This window comes from Neodiprion pinetum, chromosome 2 (genome assembly GCF_021155775.2).
Source record: "Neodiprion pinetum isolate iyNeoPine1 chromosome 2, iyNeoPine1.2, whole genome shotgun sequence".
NCBI classification, from domain to species: domain Eukaryota; kingdom Metazoa; phylum Arthropoda; class Insecta; order Hymenoptera; family Diprionidae; genus Neodiprion; species Neodiprion pinetum.
The window spans coordinates 12,977,366-13,001,268 of NC_060233.1; the positions used below are offsets into that span (position 1 = coordinate 12,977,366).

The following is a 23,903-nucleotide window of genomic DNA, read 5'->3' on the forward strand; positions in this document are numbered from 1 at the left end:
CGTTTTGTCGAATCTGCCAATAAAACAGGGAGATCCAATCAAATCTTGTCGATACACCAAATTTGCAAAACATTCCGTGGGCATACTTGTAAGCGAAGTTATCGCCGCTCAAGATGACTTTGAGCCTTACTGTTTAGTTTAGTTTTGATACTACGGTGACAAAGGATTCTCGCTGTTAATAACATCGATTCCAAAGCGGTCGTTCAATCGTGACTCATACGGTTCCGTGCCCTTATACCTTTGCAGTTTGTCATGTGTATAAACTTATGGCAAGTATTGACACAATTGTCTGTATTGTATAGGTAACATATTATTACTTGAAAGGATTTGTGTGACAAATGTCTCGACATATACACGCTACAGGCCGTTACGACGTGTTATTAATATATTATTGTATGGGTCAAAATTACATAGTCGAAGAATCCACGTAGCTCAAACGTTACGTAAATTAATGGCGGCCACTGTGTTTCGGAAAAACAATTCCCCAACTTTTCCCTGACCAGTTGTCCAACTTTCCCTGACTAAAGTTCTTATTGTATTCATTGGTGCTATGAATGCCCAAATACAATATCCCCAATTCTGCACTTCATTTCAATGTAAATCCGTTAGAAAAATCAACAATTTCATGCAGGAAAAATTACACGAAAACACATTTAAATATATATATTTGTCAGATTACACGAAATTTAACTCACCGACTGCCGCAGTGACACGGTTAAATACAGTTTTATTGCATATGCAGGTCAATGATACAATATTCAAATATCGGTGTACTGATCTAGAACGTCCTCTCTCGGTCGTGGTCCCAAAAGAAGTGTCCCAAGCCTCCTTTTCTTTCCACTTCCAAAAATCGCCGTCCCTCCGTCACGCAAGCCATTCGTTGTTTTTACCCTCCACACCACCCGTAAGGGGGTGAGTCTGTTCCTAGAATGCACGCATAAGGTGCAACCTCTTCTGCAGCCATAGAGCCCGATCCCTTGGCGCCTCGCACTTGGGTTTGCATAAGCATCGGCCGGGAATCGAGAACACTGTTTGGACGCAGCGTTGCTTGAAAATCTCGAACTCCTTGGCGATGCGACATACTAAGGGCGTTGCCTATGCCTCGAAGAGCGCGCGCAAACAGAGACTCACGATTTTCCTTCTCATTTCCTCATTTTTGAAGATAATTAGGTTCTTAGGGGGTCATTTTGAAGGCAAAGGATAGATCTGTGTCGCCTCTTTTGCCGAATTTTCGATTTCGTTTTTAGATTTGCGTAAAACGTACTTGAAAGTACGTTATGTTTGAAGTGAAACACAACGGACAGTAAATTTTTTTTCGCAATTCGGCGAAAGAGGCGACACAGATCTATTCTTTATCTTCAAAATGACTTCCTAAGAACCTAATTATCTTCAAAAATGAGGAAATGAGAAGGAAAATCACGAAGCATAAAACAGCAAATTTTTCGCGCAAAAGGCGGGCGGCTGCTAGCGCCACGACTGCGTTGGCCGGCGACGATGCGAATTACAGGCGAGGAGAGTAGACTCAACACCCCCCACTACAATTCCCCTCCTTCGAATCCTCGTCGCTCGGCACGTGGATAGTGTTCCGCGCTTTTATTTTTGCTTGTGTTTTTCTACAGTGTTTTTTATTATTTCGAATCAGTATTTATTCCCGCGATGGCTAAGAAGAGAGGGAATGTGTCTTTGAAGAAGAAGAAACGACCCGGCATAAAGATTTTGGCTAAATTTCAGGAAAAAAGGAGGTAAATCGAATTATTTATATGATTGATGGTGCACCCTCTCTGACTTCGAGATTCAATCACTTGAGTACGAACAATCGCAGGGCTTTAATTTAAGAAGGTACTTTCAAGAGCCAACATTGCTGTTCATAATAGCAGTTTAAATTCTTTCTCTAGTTTTTTTATACATACGAAAATATAAACTAGAATGCATTGTGACGTGTGGTACTAGCCCGGTTTGCATTAGTGGCTAAAATATGTCATCAATTTGTTACGTGTTCAGGTTAAATGATCGAAATCGATATTCGGCAATTAGCATGAGTGTTTACACTTTGTCGATCATAAGGAATATTCTTATCACTTATTGTGACTACCTAAGTATCCAAGGTAAAATTACAATGTACCTGACAGAATTTTCCATACAAAGTAAATACGGCGCGTACGTATTAGGCCACTAAAATACGCGCGTTTTGTTTTTAGAAATAAACTTGACGTAATTCTGGGGTAATCATACATGCACACATTGCTTACAAATCAGCCACCTACAAAACTGTCATCAAATCAGATACTACTGCCAAGTATAATTTATTTAGAAACTAATGATGATTTTGATATACTATAACTAATGATGACAAAAAAAAAAAAATTGAAATCAAAATTGAAATTCTAAAAAAAAAAAAAAAAAATTTTGATAAAAAAAAAAAAAATTGGAGTACGTAGTACTTGGCGGGCCCATGTTTATATTGCCATTACAACATTGATATAGCTCGACTTGTATTTTCTTGTGCTTGTTTTAAAAAAGCCCGCCTTTACCACTATCTCCAATTTTTTTTTTTTCAATAAAAATTATTTTTTTTTTTCAATTTCAATTTTGATTTCAATTTTTTTTTTGTCGTCATTAGTTATAGTATATCAAAATCATCATTAGCTTCTAAATAAATTATACTTGGCAGCAGTATCTGATTTGATGACAGTTTTGTAGGTGGCTGTTTTGTGGGTGGCTGTCACATTAATATACTTGGCGAAAGGTTTTTGCAACAGAGGTGCTTTTTGGGGATATCAGTACTTTTTGTGGGATTTCGCTTGAACATTTAAAAATTTTGCTCGCTCGCTGCGCTCGCTCGATAGATTTTTGGGATACAGAATTAATATTTGAGACGAAAATAATCGGTGGAAAAGCCAAATTAGAGCTTTCTCATAATTACATGTATCAGGTCCAAGGTCTTCTACACATTACGAATAGGAAGTGGTGCTATTTTATAGTTTGGACGCCAAAGGGATTGATTTTTGATAAAATAAAACGTGACGATAAATTCTGGACCGAAAAAATGGAGAATAAATGAGCAGATTTCTTTTACTTTTGTTTGTAACCCGAAATCGTAGATTCTAGACGCGCCCGACAACGCTCAATCCGCGAACCCCCTCAAATCATCGAAGCCCAGATAAGACCGCGCGTAAGAAACAGTAAATTCACGACCGACAGACGACAAAACACTGTAATCTAAATATATGAACATATGTACATAAATATAATAGCTTTGTATATAGCTTACGTGCAATATTTCTGTGATTTATGTTTAGTTAGTTATATGTATTACTGTGCTAAAAATTTGCTAGTCATATCGTTATAATTATATATCTGATTATTCATTCCAGGAATACTTTCTGCAGTCGGACCAGACTGCGTGTATACCTATATATTATGTAAATATTCTATAGCCTATTTTTTCATTACTATCTGTGACCTGCACTCGTGACGTACTACTTTCCATAGTTTGCGCTTTCTATAGAATTTATTTAGCCATATAATGTATACAATGCTCGATGCTTTGTTATATCAATTTTCTTTATCAAGATTACTGTCATGTTTCACTTATACTGTTTCAATTTAATTTCTATGAAATCCTTCTCATACAGATTTCTTGATTATGTTTATTAAGTTTAAACGAGTTCAATTTTACTTTTACCATTTTATATTATTTTTCATCATTTTGTATTTGTTTGGTGCAAACCCGATCATGGTTGGGAGGTAGGGACGGGTTAGGCGGGTCTCTGTTTGATAGCGACCTCCACGTGGTGAGACCTGGGAGATTGATGATATTTTCGTTGTTATATCATGAATTTACTCACAGCTATTCGTTGCATTTTCAATTTAAAATGACCTGTGACGACGTCTGGCCGGTATTCGTAAATAGTTACGTATTATTTTCGAAACTGTATTAGGAACAGCTCTCAGCCGATCAAGCTATGCTTTGAGCTGCCTCAAGACAGTCCTGCAAATCGAACCTGACTATGAATACCGGCTATTAGACTATTACCAGTCACGTGATCGCATTGCGTAGAAATACGGACGCCGGTGAATATAATTTTCGTTGAAATATGAAGAATGTATATCTATATCAACATACGTATAAGGAATTCTACGTCACGTCAATCAAAAAATGACCTCGTATTTTTTCAATCTATTCATACTTTTTTTCACACGAAATAAAGGTACAAAGAATCGACACGCATTTTGGTGTTCGTCCGAATTATGTTTGTTTTCGAAAGTTACAAGACAATCATTCAATTTTGATGCAAAAGGAGCTCGCATATATCCGGTTCTATTCGACGTAAAGACATCATTTACAGTGCATTCGGAAGGTGAACGAATAAGCTTTCATAAAAAAAATGCAATGTTGAACATTATTGAAAATCCCAATTTTTATAAACAATTCAAATGTTTGACGATTTTTACCTCATTAATGACAAGTTTTCGAATTATAAAAAAAATAGTTACGGGTTCCTTATTAAATTCTGTATTACTAGTAAATTTTTCAAGTGGAATCTGAAAGGAGTCTACTTTTCTTTTCTATTATTCATCAGGCGCTGCGTCGTGCCGAGCGCGATACACTGGGCTGTTTAAAAGTATTTGAAACCGAATGCCCGTGAGGGGTAGAAGAGGCTAGCCGCGTCACCCGCCCCACTCCGGCGACAGCTCGGCTGCTCCATCTCACTTGTTTCTTTACCCTCTCTCTCGCCACGGTTAACGCGGGAAGCGGAGTAGCCCGCGCTTTCTAGCTAGGCAACGCCCTTAAGGTGGTCCTTATTTAGGGCTCGGACGAATTTTTTATCAATCGCCCTCCAAATCGCTTCCAAATAATTCACAAACAATTCTCAAATATTTTCAGATTCTTGTCTCAACTCTAATCCCTCCTACCTACATAGTGGCCTTCCCCATTCAAAATATACGTGTTTGGGCGACATTCTCAGCATATGTCTTATTGTAAGAGTAATAATTTTCATTTAAAAAAAAACCCGTAATTGCGAGATTTTAGTGGGCATTAATGCTACTATATGATTAGAAATTCACATTACCAGACTAGGCAATTTAAAAGAATTGCACACCCGTTAAATCTGACTTTGTTTCTTATTTAGTGGGTGTACAATTCGTCTAGATTACCTGGTACGATAATATGAATTTTTTTTCACTAGTATTGCTAATGCTTACTAAAATCTCACACTTACGAATTTTTTTAAAACATTTGAACTTTTACAATAAAATATGTACTGAGAATGTAACCGGACAGGTATATTTTAAATGGAGGATTCCACCATCTTGGTCGGGGGGGGGGGGTTAGAGTTGAGATAAAAATCTAAAGAAATTGGGGAATTCTTTTTGAATTATTTGGAGTTGATTTGCGAAGCGGCACGAAAAAAATTTTTCAACGCTCTCAACGAGGACCACCCTAGTATATTTACACATTATGTGTATTGTATACGTATTATATACGTTACGCGGTATTATTTTTAATGACGAAAAGGTTCACTTCTGTTGCCTGTGCGTGTCACACGTGTTTTTTTTTTAATAATAAAATGAGAATTTTTAATTTCCTTCTAGACATTTATTAGATGCTTGTAATCATCTCTTTTTCCCCTGGCCAAATTTAAAATTCTCTAACATTTTCATGTTTCCCTGACCAATTATTTTGCCCTGACATTTCTCGGTATTCCTAGTTTCCTCCGGCCTTGGCCATCATGCAGTAATGTTGAATTTCATATTAAAATATAAGATAAGCGATGTCAAAGATAATATTTCGGAGTTTAATTGACTAGTTAAAAGATTTAATTTTACTAACAAAAAGTGATAATATGGCTTATTGTGGCACGAAGTAGAAAAAAAAGTAAGAATTTTGTCTGTCCGGGTATAATTCTTTATTCGTTAATGAATAAAACAATGCTGAAATCGAATTCGAAACTTCATAGGTTTTTGTGTAACAGTACTTCTATCTGTTTTTTTTCCTACATCGAAAATAAGTCAATCTTTTTATACATTTATGGAATTCAGTTACCGGTTGAGTTACAGCGAAACAAGCGCGATTAAATTAACATCAAGCATTAGCGACTTATTAACCGCAATCAAAATTTCATATGCGTATGGTAAGTGCTTACTTACAGTATGTACAGACGTGGCTAACGTAAATGATTGCGATAAGAACCGCAAACCCGGGGAAAAAATGTGTATGTATGTAAAGAACATTCAACGAGCGTGTACATTGAGTGCGGTTGACTTAGTTGTAAACTATCGGGGGAAAAACAAACTGTACAAACGTAACATAAAGTAAAACAATCTTCTCCTGAGAGAAAACGGATCACCCGGAACATTATTAGAAAATCCGTGTGACGTACGTACCAGTACGCACGGAGAAGTTATTATATAATTAATGTATGTGAGTGCGTGTATTGACAATAGAGTGCGTCGAAAAAAAAAAATTTTATTTCTTTGAAGCAGGTTGAAAAGTTTCATTCAGGTATAACAATACGCCTGCTAAAATGTGAGCCTGAATATTAACGTTAAGAGGTTACGCATCGCACTTTTTTATGACATAAGAATAACACGGAATAAATGGTTTTTGCTTCTTCTGATTATTATAACTAGCTAACAATGCTAACAAACAGAAGATTCACGGACACATTTTTGTAAGGAATTGAACACTATACAAAAATGATCTCTTATCATTTTATGATAAATCTACTCTTTCAAAAGTTAGTTGCGGTCAAAAATTATTTAACGAACTGGACTTTTGAACCTGTTTCCAAGAGAAAAAAAATCACTTTTTTTTATGCACCCTATTCTACATATATATTAGGTTGATCCATTTAGGCAAACAATTTTTTTTCTTAAGTCTTGCATAAAAATTTGTTAGTTTTTCTACACTAAGGAGCCTTCTCCAATTTTGGATCATTTGAAAATTTTTTTTGGAAGACGCGCAAGAATTTTAAAAATTCCGATAATGGTAAAGAATCGAATACTTTTTTTTTATTTTTCTTCGTCCTGGCGGCAATTATTCTTATGGGTTTCACTTACAAAATATCATGATATCTTGAAAATTGTGGCATAAAATATAAATTTTTAAGGGTTGTTCAAGAATTTTTAATGTTTTGAAGTACAACATAGGATGGTTTCGAGCGACCTTTAAATATTAATGTAATCGCTCGATCTTTTTTTTATAATCAGTTAACATGATTATGAAATAAAACAACCAACAAGACATATAAAAATACTTATTAGTATAAGAAATTATCGAGCCTCAATATTAATATTTACAGCTCGCTCGAAAACATCCAATGTATAGTACTCCGAAACATTGAAAAAATGTTTAGTGACCTAAAACGATTTATTTTTTACGCTATAAAATTTCCTGATTTCCACATTGACCACATTATATGTATTGTATATACGCACTATGTGATCATATATATACATATATTTATATACAGATAATATATTTTTATAATATATTTATATATTTACTTGAAAAATTAAAGACTTTTATCGTTATCTGTTTTAGGATCAATTGCAAGTTAAATAATTAAACCAAATACACGTTACAGGAAGAAAAAAATAAATGGAATAGGAAGTTGGGATAATTCGGAATAATCTAAAGTGGTTTTTCCCTTCATGTTTTTCTAATGAATATATAATATTGTCGCATTTAGATTGGTTAACAAATCGTTTATTTCCTATGTAGATTCATGAAATTTTGTACCGCATGTAGTGATGGCCTTTCATTTACGTACACAGCTGTACATCTACGTCATTATTTTTTCATTCTGAACGATCATAATCGTGACGTTGTTTTTCCCTTTTATAACGTTTTTAAGATGCAGGCAGGCACAATCCGATTTGTCTACTGCCATTAGATTTAACCTATTTTAAACTATAGAAGTCACAAGTATAGAGCAGAAAGAAATAACATAATGCAATTTTTATGCAATACTTCCGCCAAGAAAAGCGAACTACTAGGCGTGTAAGTGTGAAATACTGCTGGTTACTTTATAGTTGGTAGACTTTACTAAACTCTATGATATCTATCACAGTACTACTTTTATGGAACATTTAATTTTTCAAAAATAATTATTACATGAAAATAGTACTATGATGTAGGATTTGCATTTCCCGAAGACAATCATTGCATGGAAGCCATGGAAGTAATGCTGTGATGCATCATTTTACTGATTTCAACTTCTGTAATCCCGAAAAGTCTCTCGTTGTGGTCTATGAATGGTACTACCCAAAACGAGTGTATGGAATACAACTAATATTACACCAGGGTCTGGATGGGACAATAAAATGTCCTCCCCGGCAAAGATCATACTTTCAGAAAGTTTCTTAAATTCTTCCAGTTTACTCACAAAATGAATTTTAGATAATGAGACGTCTTCGAAATATGGTCAGAATTTCTAGGAATTTTGTAGAAATATCTCAATTTCTATGCAGAAAAATAGTTTTGCAAATTTATAGAAAAACATTGATATTTCTTGAAGCAAATTTATCAAACTTTTTCATAATTCTAGTTTTATTGGGAATATTCTTTGAGAGATATATGTCCAGATTCTTTTAGCTGCATTTCAAAGGAATTGAGTTTTATCACAATTTTCCTTGAGACGACATTTTTGGTAAATGCGCAAAAACCTCAGCTCTCGAATTTTATCAAATTCTACGAAATATATTTCTGAAAAATATGATTATTGTCCGAATAGGACAAAAATTCGTGTGTACATCATAGGTGGATGGCGATTTTACTCGTGTGAGTGAACGCACATTCTTTCCGCCCTTTATCGGTACACAATGTACTATCTCTCTAGAATTGGTCCCGTTTTCACCTAAGACTTGACTTGGTCAGAAATAGTCAGACTGACAAAAACTTGAAGTTTTTCGTATTTTTCGTATTTTTCGTATTTTCAATATAAAATAAGTTCGTAAAAAATCTGAGTTCTTTCCAGAAAGTGTGTAGAAATTTTTGAAATCCCACAGACATCATCATAGTAATTCAAATTTTTCCAGAAGCAATGCAAAATTTTTAACATAACTGTACAAGAACTTGGTATATTTTTGAGAACAATCAGAGAATTTGTTTTATCAGATTTATTTTATCAACAATGCAAACGTGCATATCGTGAACGATGCTTTAAATGTGCCGATGGCCGAATTGATGCGGCAGTGCCACGCCGTTGACGGCAAAAAAGAAGCTTATGAAAATGGGTACCGACGGTATCAGTTGTTGAGTCAACAGTTCTGAGTTGCGTTTTTGTCCAAAGAATTGAAAAATCTGCTATTATTGGTCGGAAGTATAAAAAATAGAGAAAGTGAAGAAGCGAGATGAAGTAGCTGATAGCTTATTCGGACTGAGTGCAATCGATTCCTCTCGCAAAATTACGTCGATATAGTGCATCAAAGAATTAATTTAACTATTATTCATCAAAATCGGTCAAATTTCGACTGAAAAAATCCAAAACGGATTTTGGATCTTTGCTATCTTGCGATTTTCAAAGCTCGGAAAATTTTCGTCACAGAACCGTTTTGTAGGACTGCTCTTTTTCCACTAATTTGACCATCAAGAATGCGGAAAAGACATCCAAGAGAGCGTAGGACCAACAGCAGAAGAATTACGAACGGAATCTCGTTTTTGGCTGTAACGTTTGATACGTTGCTGGCAACGTATTCCACGAAGCTTGTTTATAAGCTCTATAAGTAGCTGTTCGAGATATAAGAAAATAATATACTTCATTCTCATTATTTTAGAATCGTAATACATGTAATGCATTGAAATGAATCAAGTCATCATATTTTTTTTTATTATCGTTTATTGTTCCGAAGAAAGGCCCTGCTGGACACACCGCAGTATTTTCAGTATCGACTATGCGTTAATAAACGTATGAAAAGGCATCTTTAATCATGCACGAATGCACGATTCTAGAATAAAGAAAACGAATTATATTATTTTCTTACCTTGCAAAACTAACTATCGTTTTATTCGATTTCCTTCTCGCTTCTTCATTTTCACTGTTTGTTCATACTTCCAATTAACAATTCTAGATTTTTGAATTCTTAGAATAAAAACACAACTGAGAACCACTGACTAAATCGCGTCGTTCAGACTCGCGGCATTTTGTCGTTGCGTTGGTACTGATTTTCATGCCGCCGACATTGCGCGTCAATTTAACGCCCATGAAAATCCAGCTTGAAAACTGCTAGCCTAGCTCTGGCAAGTGGTGCTCCTTACGGTGGAATGAGTAACTGCGGATCGATAGTGTATGCACTATATTGCATACATATAGATACACGATATTATAAGGCACGTCCAGGCTGCTCCTGCAGATATTATAGTGATAATAATAATAAATTGATTTTCAAACGTAGAAACAATGGATTTCAACGTTAAAAAATTGGTTAAAGATGCTGGAACCGCGCTCAGCAGAGTTGTGCAGGTAGGAAAAACGATACCAACGTCATAAATTCCGTCCAGTTCATAGTTCAAAAAATAAATAAATAGATCGAATTGACAAACTAGACCTACGGTGTGAAACTTTGCTGTCACTTCTGACATTTTGTTATAATTCACCAACCAAGCGAACAACAGTCACATCTTTTATCATCTTTTGCCTACATCGATTTGCGCTAATTGCAGTTTCCATGCACAATCAAGTTACCCGATTGCCATAGAGTCATCAACAACGTCGTCATTATCATTGCTATTGTTATTATTGAGACTTGCTACTATCGTTATTGTAATCATCGTCAGTCATCTACAACAAATTTATTTCCGTTTGCTCTTAGCTCACCGAGGAGAAGCTCGGAACATCTGAGAAAACCGAGCTGGATGCTCACTTTGAATTCCTCGCTGACAGAGCAGATGCGACTAAAACTTGGACTGAGAAAATCCTCAAGAATACAGAGGCAATGCTCACACCAAATCCAGGTAAACCACTGATATCTTACCAGGCACCGTAAATCTTTTATCGAACATACAGGATCAGAATCTGGAAGGTCGCAAAACATTGTAAACAAAGTTGACTCAACTATTTCTATCCACAGGCAACAGAATCGAGGATTTCTTCTTTGAAAAAATCGACAAAAAAAAGCCAAACCGACTCAGCAACTTGGAATATGTTGGCATTGACATGATCGAAGCTGGGAATGACTTTGGTCCTGGAACTGCTTACGGTGCGTCAAATCAAAACCTGAAATTGCTTCTCCGTGTAAAATGATTGATTTGCTGGCTTGTCAAAAGATCAGACGACTTTTGCAATTATGTTTTTTAGCTGTTGTAGTTTTAGTGATAGCAACTTGATAATAATTCAGTCAAAAATTTCAGGTGGGGCACTGATCAAAGTTGGGCAATGTCAACAGAAATTGGGGCAGATAGAGAGAGATTTCATCGGCACAGCGGCAAACTGCTATGTTCAACCGTTGAGGAAGTTTTTGGATGGAGATATGAAGACTATCAGCAAAGAGCGAACAATTCTAGAAACCAAACGGTAAATTTTTCGAATTTATATCTCCCGGTAACGCAGTTGATCGTTTTTCTCAAAAATTCCAGACATATCTGATAATTTTATTTTTTGAATTTTCTCAGAAGTGTACTTGTACTATGTTTTAAAACTGTCCTGAAAAAGATTCTGTATTAAGTACCTCTGCACAAGTTTTGGGATTTCAAGGGATTTTAAAAAGTTTCTGTAAAGTTCTCATGTTTTTGTGGCAATTTCTTTTGTATTGAAAATCTGAAGAACTGCGAGTTTTCGTGTTTCTGCCTAGCTCTGATCAATTCGAGTTACATCTGAAATTGGTTCAATTTTTCGAGAAAAATCATATTCTTTCAGAACTTGATTTTATATGTCAAATCTGAGAAAATCCAACTTCTGGTGTTTCTGCGCATTCATTGACAGTATCGCCATATGGAAAGCTGTCATGATTTTCTAAAAGAAATCAGAAAATATTAGGAAACAGTTGAGGTTATATCTTCTGAAATGCACATGAAAAATTCGGAATTTTGACTGCAAAGGAATATTTTCAACAAAACTAGTATTGTGATAACCTTTCGGTATTTTCAAGAAATGTGAAGGTTTTTCTATAAATCTCGCTAAATTAGTTTGCTGCATAAGAATGGAAATATTTTTGCAAAATACATAGAAGTTCTGGGAATTATTCTGAAATTCCTCAGGAAAACTGAGAAACTGTTGGAATTTCTCAAAGTTTCTGAATATAATTTTCCCCAAGGAATTGTGAATGAGTTTCATAAATGGCACTAAACATCATCATGCTATTTTGTAATTTTCAGGCTTGATTTGGATGCTTCCAAAAATAGAGTTCGAAAAGCGAGGAGCATGCTGGGTCAACAGAGCGTAAGTATTACTCAAAGTCAAAGAATAATTCACTGCAACAATGTTTTGTAGTATTGTCTATTAAACCTAAATCCATTCTGTGCTTTGTTTCGTTCACTGCAATGCTGCTTCTCATAGGAATCTGGCGTTTCTCCTGAAGTTTTACTCGATCAGGTATTCACCAAGCGATTATTTCACTGCTATGTTCATCATTCTAATATTCTGTCGTAATACAAGTCTCAATTTAGTGTTTTATCACAATTTAACTGCGAAACGGCACTTGAGAAATATAATTTCGATATTTACATATTGCCAAACTGTTTTTGAATTCGGATGTTTCAAATTTGGATTCAACTGTTTTTGAAATAGATTCTTTTGTCTTCCGCCAAGATTTTTATGACCTAACAATCTACCAAAACGGCTTTTGCTTTTCTTATCTTTATGTATTATGCTAAACGTTTTTTCATATTTCTCCGACAAACTTTAAATGAACCAATAAAATCGAGGCAAAAATTTCAGTGAGATGAACCAATTAATGTTTAACTATCATATCATCGTACGGTGTCACACCGTCACTTTTCACAGTAATTCATTTTGCGTTGTGTTGAAATTGTGTGAACACAACCAAGTTTCAATTTGAGAAACTCGTAAGATGTGGTCAAGTTTGATCAACACATACTTATTACTTCATAGGAAAAAAAATATAGGTATATCACATATATATGCTCGTCATCCTGTGAAAAATGTCAATGAGTGATTAACTTAGTAAATGTATGCGATTTCGAGTATTTGTATACAGTTTTAACGCATTGCCTGTGAATTCCTGACACCAGGCAGAAAGGGAGCTAAGAGTAGCGCAGTCCGAATTCGATCGGCAATCCGAGATTACGAAGTTCTTGTTGGAAGGAGTATCCAGTTCGCAGGCAGGCCACCTTCGCTGTTTACATGAGTTCGTTGAGGCGCAGGCTCGCCATTATGCTCAGTGTCACGCAGCGATGCAAGACTTGCAGCGAGAGCTGGCTGGGTGAGTGCTGTTATATCTGCGCAAACACTAGTTGAGTGTGATTACTATCCAGGCGTGGGAAACACGAATATTAATGCCTAATTCTGTTATTCACTGTCTATCGATATCTGTTGCGGTAATTTGATACTGTTTGCTTGTTTCTCACGCAGCTATCCCACTTTGTGGTGATCCGAGTGAGTAAATTTGGACGAAGTTTAGTAAAATTATCACTCATTTGATGCAGATAATTTGTTGAAAATTTTATTCCATCTATAATAATATCATTGGGAGTGAGAAGCTTTGGAATCTTAAACAAGGCTCGTCTAATAGTATTTTCACTTACAAGGAAAGTATCAGATTTATGAATCGTGGATTCTGCACGGATTTCTATGGTTGTTCCCCTGTCTTAAAATATGAAACCTGTGACATGTAGTTTCATTTAATAAGCTTTTCTTCACTTTGGTTACAATTGGTTATATTACCAGTTCAGTGAGTGAAAAGCTGTAACAAACGGAGCCTTTTATGTCCTTTTGACCTGAATATTAATTATTCATTATCCTTTGACGAAGTTTTATTAGTAGGATCTCACCTCGGATTTCAAAATAACTACCAACATTCGACGACGTGGATGCTTATTTTTAACTTTTCTGCCTCGAGCATGCATTCTTGGGGTGGCCGAAAATGCTAAAGTTCATGCGACTGCGGCAAACAAAAGAAACGACCATGGTGTTTCATCACCACTGAATCGTTGTGCATTTCCAGAGCGGCAAAGTTACAGAATGAGCACTCTGATCTGTTGTAACTTGAACAGAGGAAAGCCCATTAACTGAAACTACACATTAGGTGCATCATATTTTAGGCCAAAAAAATACTACAAGAATTATCAGTGGAATCCATGATCCGGAGTCCTGATACTTTTCTCATTAGTATAAGTGTTGTTTAAAATGTTCGATTCGAAGTTCGATATGTGGCAAAGTGTTGGCAGCCTAATTGTAAAAATTTCTCAGGGCTCCTGAAGTATAGGCCATTGTTTTCGATTTCAGCCGCTCCATTGCCCATTTAGTTGTAAAATATTTCAAGTTAGTTACAATAAATATGTAATTTTGTTCGTAATGAAATTTGTCCAAATTAGTCACTCCTGCTTATATACTTTTATATGACCAATAAAATTTCTGCATATGCAAAAACGAACTGCAACAAGTTGTTTTTTCTGACCAACTAGTCTGAGAGCAAAGTTATGTGAGGCTTTTTCTATCCTCATTCGATTATCTAGTAACGGTATTTTTTTTTTTCTAGAGTGACGCAAAGTCTGTTGTATTGCTGAATTAAAATAAAGAAAGAAAAAAAATAACGTCACTAGACAATAGAATGAGGAAGAAAAAACTCACATCTAACTTTGCTCTTGAAATAATCGTTTAGAAGCTACGGCGTGCTAAAGTTTATTTTTCCAGATGCAGGAATCTTCATGGTCATTTTTTTTATGTTAACGAATAGTTAAGTTTTAAAAACATGTGCATAGAACATATTTTGTTTAGTTTAGCTAACCAGTGGATAAGGAGCCCTGTAATGTGTTACTATCTACACATGTAGACTCAGCTTAATCGTGTGTGATGGTGATTGATGTTGTCGATGCGTAGTACTTATCGATAAATGTGCTTTAATGCAGAGCATTTCTCTATTCTGTCCTACCTGCTTTTCTTACTATCTTTGCTTGCATGATTGGGATTCCAGGGCACGGCAACCGAGTCCTCTTCTACGAGTCAACAGCGAGGAAGTCACCGAGCTTTCTCATCCCGCTGCTCCTTCCCCTCCCCAAGTCCAAAGTTCACCCACTTATCACCAGTCCTTGGCAGGATCTGACTATGTTACCGCTTCTTTTGTCACCGACGTGACAAAAGTCTAATGCTGATGAAAGTCAGACTATTCACTTGAATCCTACTTCCAACCCATCACTCCTCTTCTTCTTGACGACGATACTGAAATTCATGTTCAAGTGCGAATTTGTTTGAACTATGAGACGTTTCGAAATCTGTTCTTTGCTGGTATTCTCTAGTCAGATATGTTTAAGGATAACTACTAACGCAAACTAAATAACTAGCCAACTAGCTATTGAACTACTAAACCTTCCTTTTTACTTATAATAATATCATATATGTCTACTTGTTGTGTAATCTAAGCATTCTAAATTATAGAGCATGGTTAATAATTATAGCATATGGCGAAACATAGCTCAAATATTGTTTCGATGCCGTCATGCTGCTTCGAACGGTTTATGAGAATTCTCTTTGCACGTGCATGGTAACATTGACAATGTTTTTAGTACATAATAATCGACATGTTGGATTTGGGACTTACTCAAAACTGCGGTCAGGAGGCTTAGAATCCAGTGCACTGGAAGTATTAGAAATTTGAACTTAAACGGAATTTTTCCCATTCGTCAACACGTTGTGATTAGTTTTCATAAAATAATATGCAATAATAAAGCTACATTCAAATACCAGAAAAGAATGTTTAAATGCTATGAGAATATTGAAATCCCATATTAAACAGAACGTCAAAACACCAAACCACGTTTTCAAAAGTTCGAATTATGAAAAATTGATTGCCAATCCGATCTGATAAGCTTAAAACTTTTAGGATTAATGGACTGTACCGTCCAAATAAAAAGTGCAGAAATATGAACGAACCATTTAAAAAATTTAAAGCAATGTTATTTGTGCTAAGAATGGTAAATACACATTCTACAATATCTCTGGTATGTAACAGAAATGAATCTGAGTAAATCGAAGACCGCTAATTAATATAACAACAATTTGTGAAAATTGTGAGATGCTAATGTTTTTTGGCTAATTTTGTTCACGATAAAGATCCGCATAGATCGTCTGCAACAAAAATTTTCAATAATTTTCTCCAGAGCAAGTAAAAATATATTTTTGTACGTACAGTACAAAATGTACATCAACAATTACAATTGCGCGTTATAACTGCACTGTAACGTAAGATTTCTTAAGTGTTTTCCAGGTTATTTACAGGGATCTGATCAACGAGCAGAATGAGTTCAAAACATTATAACTCGGATTAAATCAGAGTAGCCATTCTATTTGGAAACCGGGAAACGTTGCAATAATCAGAGATTCTCGTTTCACTTGGAAAACTCAGAAAATTTTTATTGAATTCCATGAATAATTGAAATTTGAAACAAAAATTTTTATATCATTTCGAATATTAAAGTTTTAGTGAAATACTTAGCATACCTATGTATGCATGATTCACAGGTTTCACAGTGGGTCCCCTATTTAGCTAAAAGTATCCTACTTTTTTTTTCTCTCCCTATAATCACTCTAAAACTGAAGGTGTCCCCTAAATGTATCATAAATACACTGAAATGGACTGAAAAAATCAATTCGATACTTGAGAACTATATTTGTACTTACAATTTAACATAGGAACCACAAACATACATCAATTTTCAAAACTCTTATATTTCACAAAACCATAATATTTATGGTGTTGTTATCTATGGAATATGTACGTTCATTAAAAATTATTTTGTTCCTACATTTAGTTGGAAATATAAACATTATTCTCAAGCAACAAATTGAGTTTTTCATTCCATTTTATTTCGTGAAAAAAAGGATTGATTAAAAAACTTTAGAAATTTCAATATCTTTTACATTCAAAATCTCAACAGCCTCCCAGCATATGTTAATATTATCCGAAAATTTTTATATATACACGGAATTTTTGATCTATAATATAAACATATTTTTGAGGTGTAATTGGAAAAAATTCCAGAATTACCAAAATAACGGACACCCTAATGTGTATCTCATTTCGCTGTATTTGGTCAGACTACGAAAAAAGATTGGAACCTCTGTTCTCTCTAAAATTACCTGACTTGAGCACTATGAAGCCTGGATTCGTTTCGAAAAAAATTTAGATATGAGTGAAGTACAAAGACTTTGAAATAAATAAAATGTAATTTGTAACAATGTATAAAATTTTTGCGACCATACATTAGTTTTTATAGGTACCAAAGGTTCCTAGAAAATTACTATTTTGCATATGCAAAACCTGAAGTAATAAGGGAATTGGGTGTAATCTGAAATTACTGGTAACCCTGCAAAAACGCCCGAGTCCAAGGATTTTGAACGTTCCTATTATAAAATCTTTTTATAAAATTGTTATCTTGACTACAATTATTGAAATTTGCTCAAAATCATTTGTGTAACATAGTACAAACGTTATTTCCCTAGTACTCACTATCACTGGCACAAATAACCCTGCCAGATATTTTTTGAACGGTTTTTTCGCTTATCTTTGTTCTTTATTCACTCAGACACCTCATTAATCCTCCAGAAATTTGGTAAAACATTAAAGTATATAAATTAATTTCATTTCATCGATCAAATATTAATCTAAATACTTTTGATTTCGCATTTTTGGGTGCTTTGTCTTGTATTTAGTATCCTTGCTTATGCAGAACTCGACAGACAGCGGCTATTTGATTTTGTTCGTCGATCCCACACGCAGTTCAGTACGCAATGAAACTCATTATTCCTCCATCTCCCAGCATGTCCGGAGCAACCTTCCACCCGTCCACCCCACCGTCTCCTTCCGCACCGGCGGAGAACGGCCAGGAACGAGCTCGAGTGATCTGTGACTACGATGCGAGGGATCCGAGTGAATTGAGCCTGATGCAAGATGAGGTAAACAGGTTTGAGATCTAATCAGCACCAGGTTTGTCTCCTGGCAGAATGTAATTTGCAGAAAGCTGCACCTTTTGTTGGCGCAGTTCAAGTAATCAGCTAGTTTTCGATATAAATTCAACTGTTTTTTTACTTTACGCAACACTAAGAAAGTTTCTGAGTACTGTTCTCGTTTTTGTATACATTTTGCCTGTAACTGACTTTAGAATGTGTCTTAATTTTTATATTTCAAGTGTCGCTGACTCTTAGAGCGTGAACTCCTAATACTGTAGAATTATTCTCTCTTCACGTTGTTCCAGAACATCTTGAATATTGTCTTGAATACTGTTATTGTAATTCTTGCGATTATGATCAAGCTGCATATTATTTTTTCTACATAGAGATTCGACCTTTTTCTGAGAGACGAAATTTTACAATTATAGTTCGCAAATGTGGAAACATGTAGCTAAACAATGAAATACTCATCCTGTAAAGAATTATACAATAATAATACTGAACTACCATTTCTGTAATATATAGGGCGATTTATACTTACTACAAAAAACGCATGATATAAATACTATTTTAGGATATAGATTATAATGTTATAGTTGTTGTATTCGTTTTTCGCGCGATTAACATAATTTCTCGATGTAACAACGTTTTTTTTGTTTTTTTTTCCCTCAAAAACTTTCATTTACTACACACGTAGAACTTCTAATTTGTATTTTGTCATATTTATGCATATGTTTATATTTTAAAAATATACATTTGCCATATGTTATTATTATTACTGTTATTATTATTATTACGATTATTATTATATTATTAGTATTATTATTATTACACTAAAGGTGTAGTCAATAAAGTTTAATAAATTTCAGTTTTACATTGTTCTGATCTGATCACCTGTATGTACTATTCCTATACTTTGAGTACCTCTACTAATAATTTCTTCATCCTATATTATTCGTATATAACTTATTTCTTTATGTGGTGCGGAGTCGAATCTTGAAAAAAATTTGAGACAGTTGTTGATATCGTTTCTGCGCCACTTTCCGCTAAAATAGATAATTGGTTTTCATTTTTCAGGTGATTTGTGTATCTAAGATTCCTGGGGATGGAGATTATCTGATGGGAGTTAGAGGCAATCAGCGAGGCAAAGTACCCAAGGCTTTTCTGGAACCAATTGTAGCTTCCTAATAAGTAATTCCGCTTGTTTATAGCTTGAACTGTTGCAACAGTTTGAAAATCGATGAAAAACAAAACATAAGGTTGTCAGGATTATTAACCACTTCTTTTTTAATCCAAAAAAATTTACAATGTCATTGTAAAATCTTGAAGAGGCAATCAGGTACTATTTGACGTATTATATTATAATGGGGAATTCTAAGTGGTTTTACCAAGCGTCGGACTTTAAAAATTCCCCATTTTGTTGTAACTTCACTATATAGTAATATTCTTTTATATAATATTATTGCACCAGATTTTCCGTAATATTCTCAAAAGTTTCAAAAAAAAAACTTAGAAAAATATCTCGGCAAAATGAATAATATTTTACTAGCAACGAAGGAATCACTCTTCACAGGGTTTCAAAATCCTTATAATTTTCTACAATTTTCTAAATTTCTTTCAGATTTTCTAACGTGGCTTTAACATTCGAAGTTTAACGGATTCTAACTTCGGAACGGTAGAGATATCAAGAAACTAAACAACACAGGTGATTGTCTTTCAGATAACTACAATATATTGAGATTACAATAAAATTGGGAATGGTGACTGTCCGATGTTTGGTTCAACTGCAAATGTATGTTTTGAAATTGCAATTGTTGTATAATATTCAGACAAATAGTTTTAAGCATTTTGCATAGTGCCTATGTGGCTAATGAGCGACAATGTGTATTGTACCAATTAGTAAAGAATTCGATAGATGTAGGGGATTTGTGGTTCTGAATTTTTTTCAAATCCAAAACAAATCGTATTGCAACTTATTGCTACATTCTATTTTGTTTATTTGGTTTAGTACCGACATATTGATAGATCAATTATTTATTAACTAATATATTATGTTGCCTATTATTTTTAACATATTGAGCTTGTCTATTCGGTTTAAACGAGCGGTGTGTATAATGAAAATTTAACGTAAAATATTGATAATCAACATATTTTGAAAGTCGGTTGTGGTCAGATAATTTTTAATCAAGACAAGCAACGGGCTTAGCTAACTGTTTCAATCGAACAGTCAAACTAATAAGGAGTGCTGTTACTTGTTTCATTTTTTTTTTCATGGTCGTTGTAAAAACATTACTCCTTGAAAATTTGCAGAAATAAGAGAATGTTCTAACGGTTTCAAAGAGATTTTCAGTAAATTCACCTGTTTTCTGAATGTTTCAACATATGAGAATAAATCCTGAAATATCAAAACATCATGGGTATTAGTGAATAACTAGAACAGGGTTGATCCCTGACATGTACATAAATTAAAACAAATTATTCCAATAATCTTAATTCTTCAATAATCAGTAGATTCCAAGGGCGGTGCGTCGTTATTACACACTGTTTGTCAGATATTTGGAGTGAATAATATTGAAGAATACGCCCAATTTTTAGAAAATGCGCTTATAATATGTACAATAAATTTAGATATAGTGATCCACATTTCTGCAATAACTTCGTCAATACAATAAATTATATTATATTATAATGTTAAATCGATTTCTCATTACTTAATTGTAATAAGGTGATAACTAAGTAACCATGTTAAAATTATTACCCTGTTAAAGTTTAAGTATAAATCTACAATATAATGATGCAATTATTATGTATATGGTTACTATATTAAATATACACATTTGCTGATGTTGGGAAGTTCAATACTCAGTTTGTGAGTTGAATTGAAATAGTTACAAATCGCTCCGACAAGATCAAAAAACTTCTCTGAAATCTTTTAGGTATATACTATTTTACCGGAAAGTTCTGAGAAAGATTCCCTATTAGTTCTGGCAAACTTTGAATTCTTTTGATAAATTCGGAGGATTATCAAAAAATTCTAAAAAATTCTAAAAATCCATAATACGAGTTTTCCTCTTTCTGCCCATTTATGATCAATGAATCGAGTTAGAGGTAACAATTGCACCAATTTCTTGAGAGAACTGGTATTTTTCTGAACTTCATTCCATATCTGAAAACTGAGATAATCTGAGTTTTCGTATTTTTGCGTATTTTCCGACAGTACCACGTTACGGAAAACTGAAACAGATTTTTGAGAAATAATTGAGAATGTCCTTTCCAAAACATGAAAAAATCTGAATGTATCTGAACGTAAAGAAATACTTTCAATAACACTAAAATTGTGATAACTTTCTAGTAATTTTTAATAAATATGAAGGTGTATCCGTAAATTTGCCGACATTATTTATCCGCGTAAAAAATGAAATGTTTCTGCAAAATTCCTAGAAATTATGAAAATTGATCAGAGATTATTCAAAAAAACAGAAACTGTCAGAAATTTACGTTCTCATTGAATTCATTGATATTTCTCCGAGCTTCTAAAAATAGTTTTCGCCAAGAATGAGTTTGGCATTTGTTCCATGACAGGAGAGTAATATAGATAATAATTCTAGTCGGTTTTATCAAGAGTCATGACTAAAGAAACCGATTATTTTTCGATATATTCTCACGAACGGAACCGTGACGGAAATTTCATCTTCGTCAAACATTCGATCCAATACGTTAACAATAAGTTCGAATTTTCTTTACTTCAAACTTCAATGGATAAGACAGTCAACAAAACGCCGCGAACGCGGTTCAATTTCTAAAATACCTTGCCTTGACTCGCGAAGTACATACTTTGAAGAAATGCCTGTTTATTGGAGTTATGTTCCATAGTTGGCGACGGGATAGCGAGATCAATGCGCGGTATTTTTCCGCGCCTCTGTAGTCGGAGTTCGGAACTAAAACCTTTCATCACAATTCGTACACATTTCCGGATCCGGGAAGCGAAGGCTGGTCTCTTTCATATTGGATTTGATAGCGGACAGAGCTCGTCGTTTAGGCATCCGAAGTTATCGGACCTTTCTAGAGTGAATCTAGAAATCTCTATCCATTCAGGATGAGAGCAAAGGTGCGTTTAGTATAATTATATTAATAGTTTCACCCAATTTTCAAGATTAATTATTCCAATTATTACGTATTTCCGTTAACCTCGAATGGTCGTTATTTTTGTTCTGTCGAACCTTTTCCATTACCGCATGTTTCGAATGGTGATGAAAAGTGTGCAATTGTGCAATGTACATTTTTCAGGGCCATAACGCTTTTCGTATTTGTGTCAATTGTAATATTTACGTATATTAACGCGTATTTTCAAATCCACGCGTCGCTTTTTACCGACGTGGCGTCGGCAAAACCCAGTCTCGACATTTATTTAGTACACTATGCGCTGGGTGAATTAATCAGTACATTTTTAGACAAGTGTTTTGAAAAGTGTAGCAGTAATGAATTGGTGATTCGAAATTTGCATCGCGTGGATTATTAAGCAAAGTAATTGAACACGTGTTAAAGAATGTGGTGAAAATCATTTTTCGTAGAATCTCTACCTTGAGTATTCACACGCGTGTAAAATTTGTATTACCCATACTTATGTACCGCGTGATTTACATCAACAAACTTTGTATAAAAAGAATATTGAAAAAATTCAAATTTGTATTTCTACGTTTTTTTGGCAGAAAATTGACGTAACGAATTCATTTTTCTCAAGTAAATATGACTTATTGTTTGAAACAGACCAAAAGTTAATTTGTTTTTGTTCGTCTATTGAAGTAGTGATTTTTAACTAAAAGACTTCGACATTGAATTATAACAATTTCACGTTTTTAATTCATCTCTTCGATTATAACAGTGGCGTAAGAAGAGGATGCGCAGGCTAAAGCGTAAGAGGAGGAAGATGCGTGCAAGGTCCAAATAAATCATTCCACCATGACATTTGTAAGTATTTTATTTGTCGTTCAATTCTATGCCACGATGACTTGTCATATCTAAGTTTCATTGATTATGACTTAATATTCAGAATTTAAATAAAGAAAAATAATCCAATACAAGTTTTCATGGATTATTAATTTTCTAGAATACAAGTTGATGAAAAGTTCTCATCTTTATATTGAAGTTTTGAGATATCTACTGATTCCCTGTTTTTCACTTTCAGGAGTAACATGGATAATTCACTGACACTGGGACAACACTTCATCATTGTTTGAACAAGAGCAAAGCACTAGATGTTCACAACTACATCCTCTTGTGGATCCAAATTACAAATAATGTTATCGACGTGGAAGATTTAATACTTAAAAAAACATTTATCTTGTTTTGATACATTAAAACTACGATTCAAGATATTGAAATAATTTATTTGAACCCATTCCATCCATTTTTTTTGTAAAAGTTCAGAAATTTTCATCAAAAAAATTACTTTCATTCAGCGAAATAAAGAAATAAGTGAGTTTTATTGGATCAATTGATTTGCTTGGTTTAAATGTTCAACGTATTAGACGTGTGATAGGCTAGATTCTGTGTAACATAAATTAGACCACTCTTAAGCTTTCTTACTTTATGACATATCTCTATCGTTGGCATTTCTTTTCATTTTTAATGTAGTCGCGTTTTACGGGATTACTTCGGAAATCGAGTGTTCAGATCATGTGGATCATAAATTTTCATGACTTGAAGAACTATGTACTATTGCAATATCAAATTCGAAAGTATTTATTCTAAGTTTCGAATTCACTTCGAACGTGGCGTCTCCCAGTTCATCAGGGAGGGGGGGGGTTGTCAATTATATATATATATATCTGTTGG

At 34.3% G+C, this 23,903-nt stretch overlaps 1 protein-coding gene and 2 long non-coding RNA genes across 10 annotated transcripts; 2 read left to right on the forward strand and 1 right to left on the reverse strand.

Moving 5' to 3' along the window:
- The first annotated feature begins 10,278 nt into the window (after window positions 1-10,278).
- On the forward strand, window positions 10,279-20,741 carry EndoB (SH3 domain containing GRB2 like, endophilin-B). 8 transcript variants are annotated; one of them, XM_046609933.2, is made up of 10 exons: window positions 10,282-10,469; window positions 10,819-10,960; window positions 11,077-11,205; window positions 11,357-11,519; window positions 12,320-12,383; window positions 12,501-12,536; window positions 13,196-13,386; window positions 17,939-18,074; window positions 19,146-19,259; window positions 19,690-20,741. In XM_046609933.2, the coding sequence occupies exons 1-9, from the start codon at window positions 10,407-10,409 to the stop codon at window positions 19,254-19,256; spliced, it is 1,035 nt and encodes a 344-aa protein (XP_046465889.1). In that variant the 5' UTR covers window positions 10,282-10,406; the 3' UTR covers window positions 19,257-19,259; window positions 19,690-20,741. The 8 variants fall into 8 exon arrangements, with proteins under 8 accessions (XP_046465891.1, XP_046465889.1, XP_046465888.1 ...); XM_046609932.2 differs by lacking the exon at window positions 19,690-20,741 and having other exon boundaries at window positions 19,146-19,353; XM_046609938.2 differs by lacking the exons at window positions 17,939-18,074; window positions 19,146-19,259; window positions 19,690-20,741 and adding exons at window positions 13,536-13,559; window positions 15,097-15,223.
- LOC124211152 (uncharacterized) lies at window positions 20,347-22,008 on the reverse strand. Its single transcript, XR_006881401.2, has 2 exons — window positions 21,903-22,008; window positions 20,347-21,302 (listed from the first exon to the last, which is right to left on the reverse strand). It is a non-coding gene; the product is annotated as an uncharacterized lncRNA (long non-coding RNA).
- Window positions 22,009-22,024: 16 nt separating this feature from the next.
- On the forward strand, window positions 22,025-23,443 carry LOC124211151 (uncharacterized). The gene is made up of 3 exons (XR_006881400.2): window positions 22,025-22,176; window positions 22,951-23,036; window positions 23,254-23,443. It is a non-coding gene; the product is annotated as an uncharacterized lncRNA (long non-coding RNA).
- Window positions 23,444-23,903: the final 460 nt, after the last annotated feature.

What these genes read in the sequence shown, in the direction of transcription:
- EndoB (XM_046609933.2), top strand. Translation starts at nt 10,407, where the DNA reads ATGGATTTCAACGTTAAAAAATTGGTTAAAGATGCTGGAACCGCGCTC. An exon ending in ACAATTCTAGAAACCAAACG is followed by an intron (nt 11,520 to 12,319) that starts GTAAATTTTTCG and finishes TGTAATTTTCAG; the next exon opens with GCTTGATTTGGATGCTTCCA. An exon ending in CTGAAGTTTTACTCGATCAG is followed by an intron (nt 12,537 to 13,195) that starts GTATTCACCAAG and finishes TCCTGACACCAG; the next exon opens with GCAGAAAGGGAGCTAAGAGT.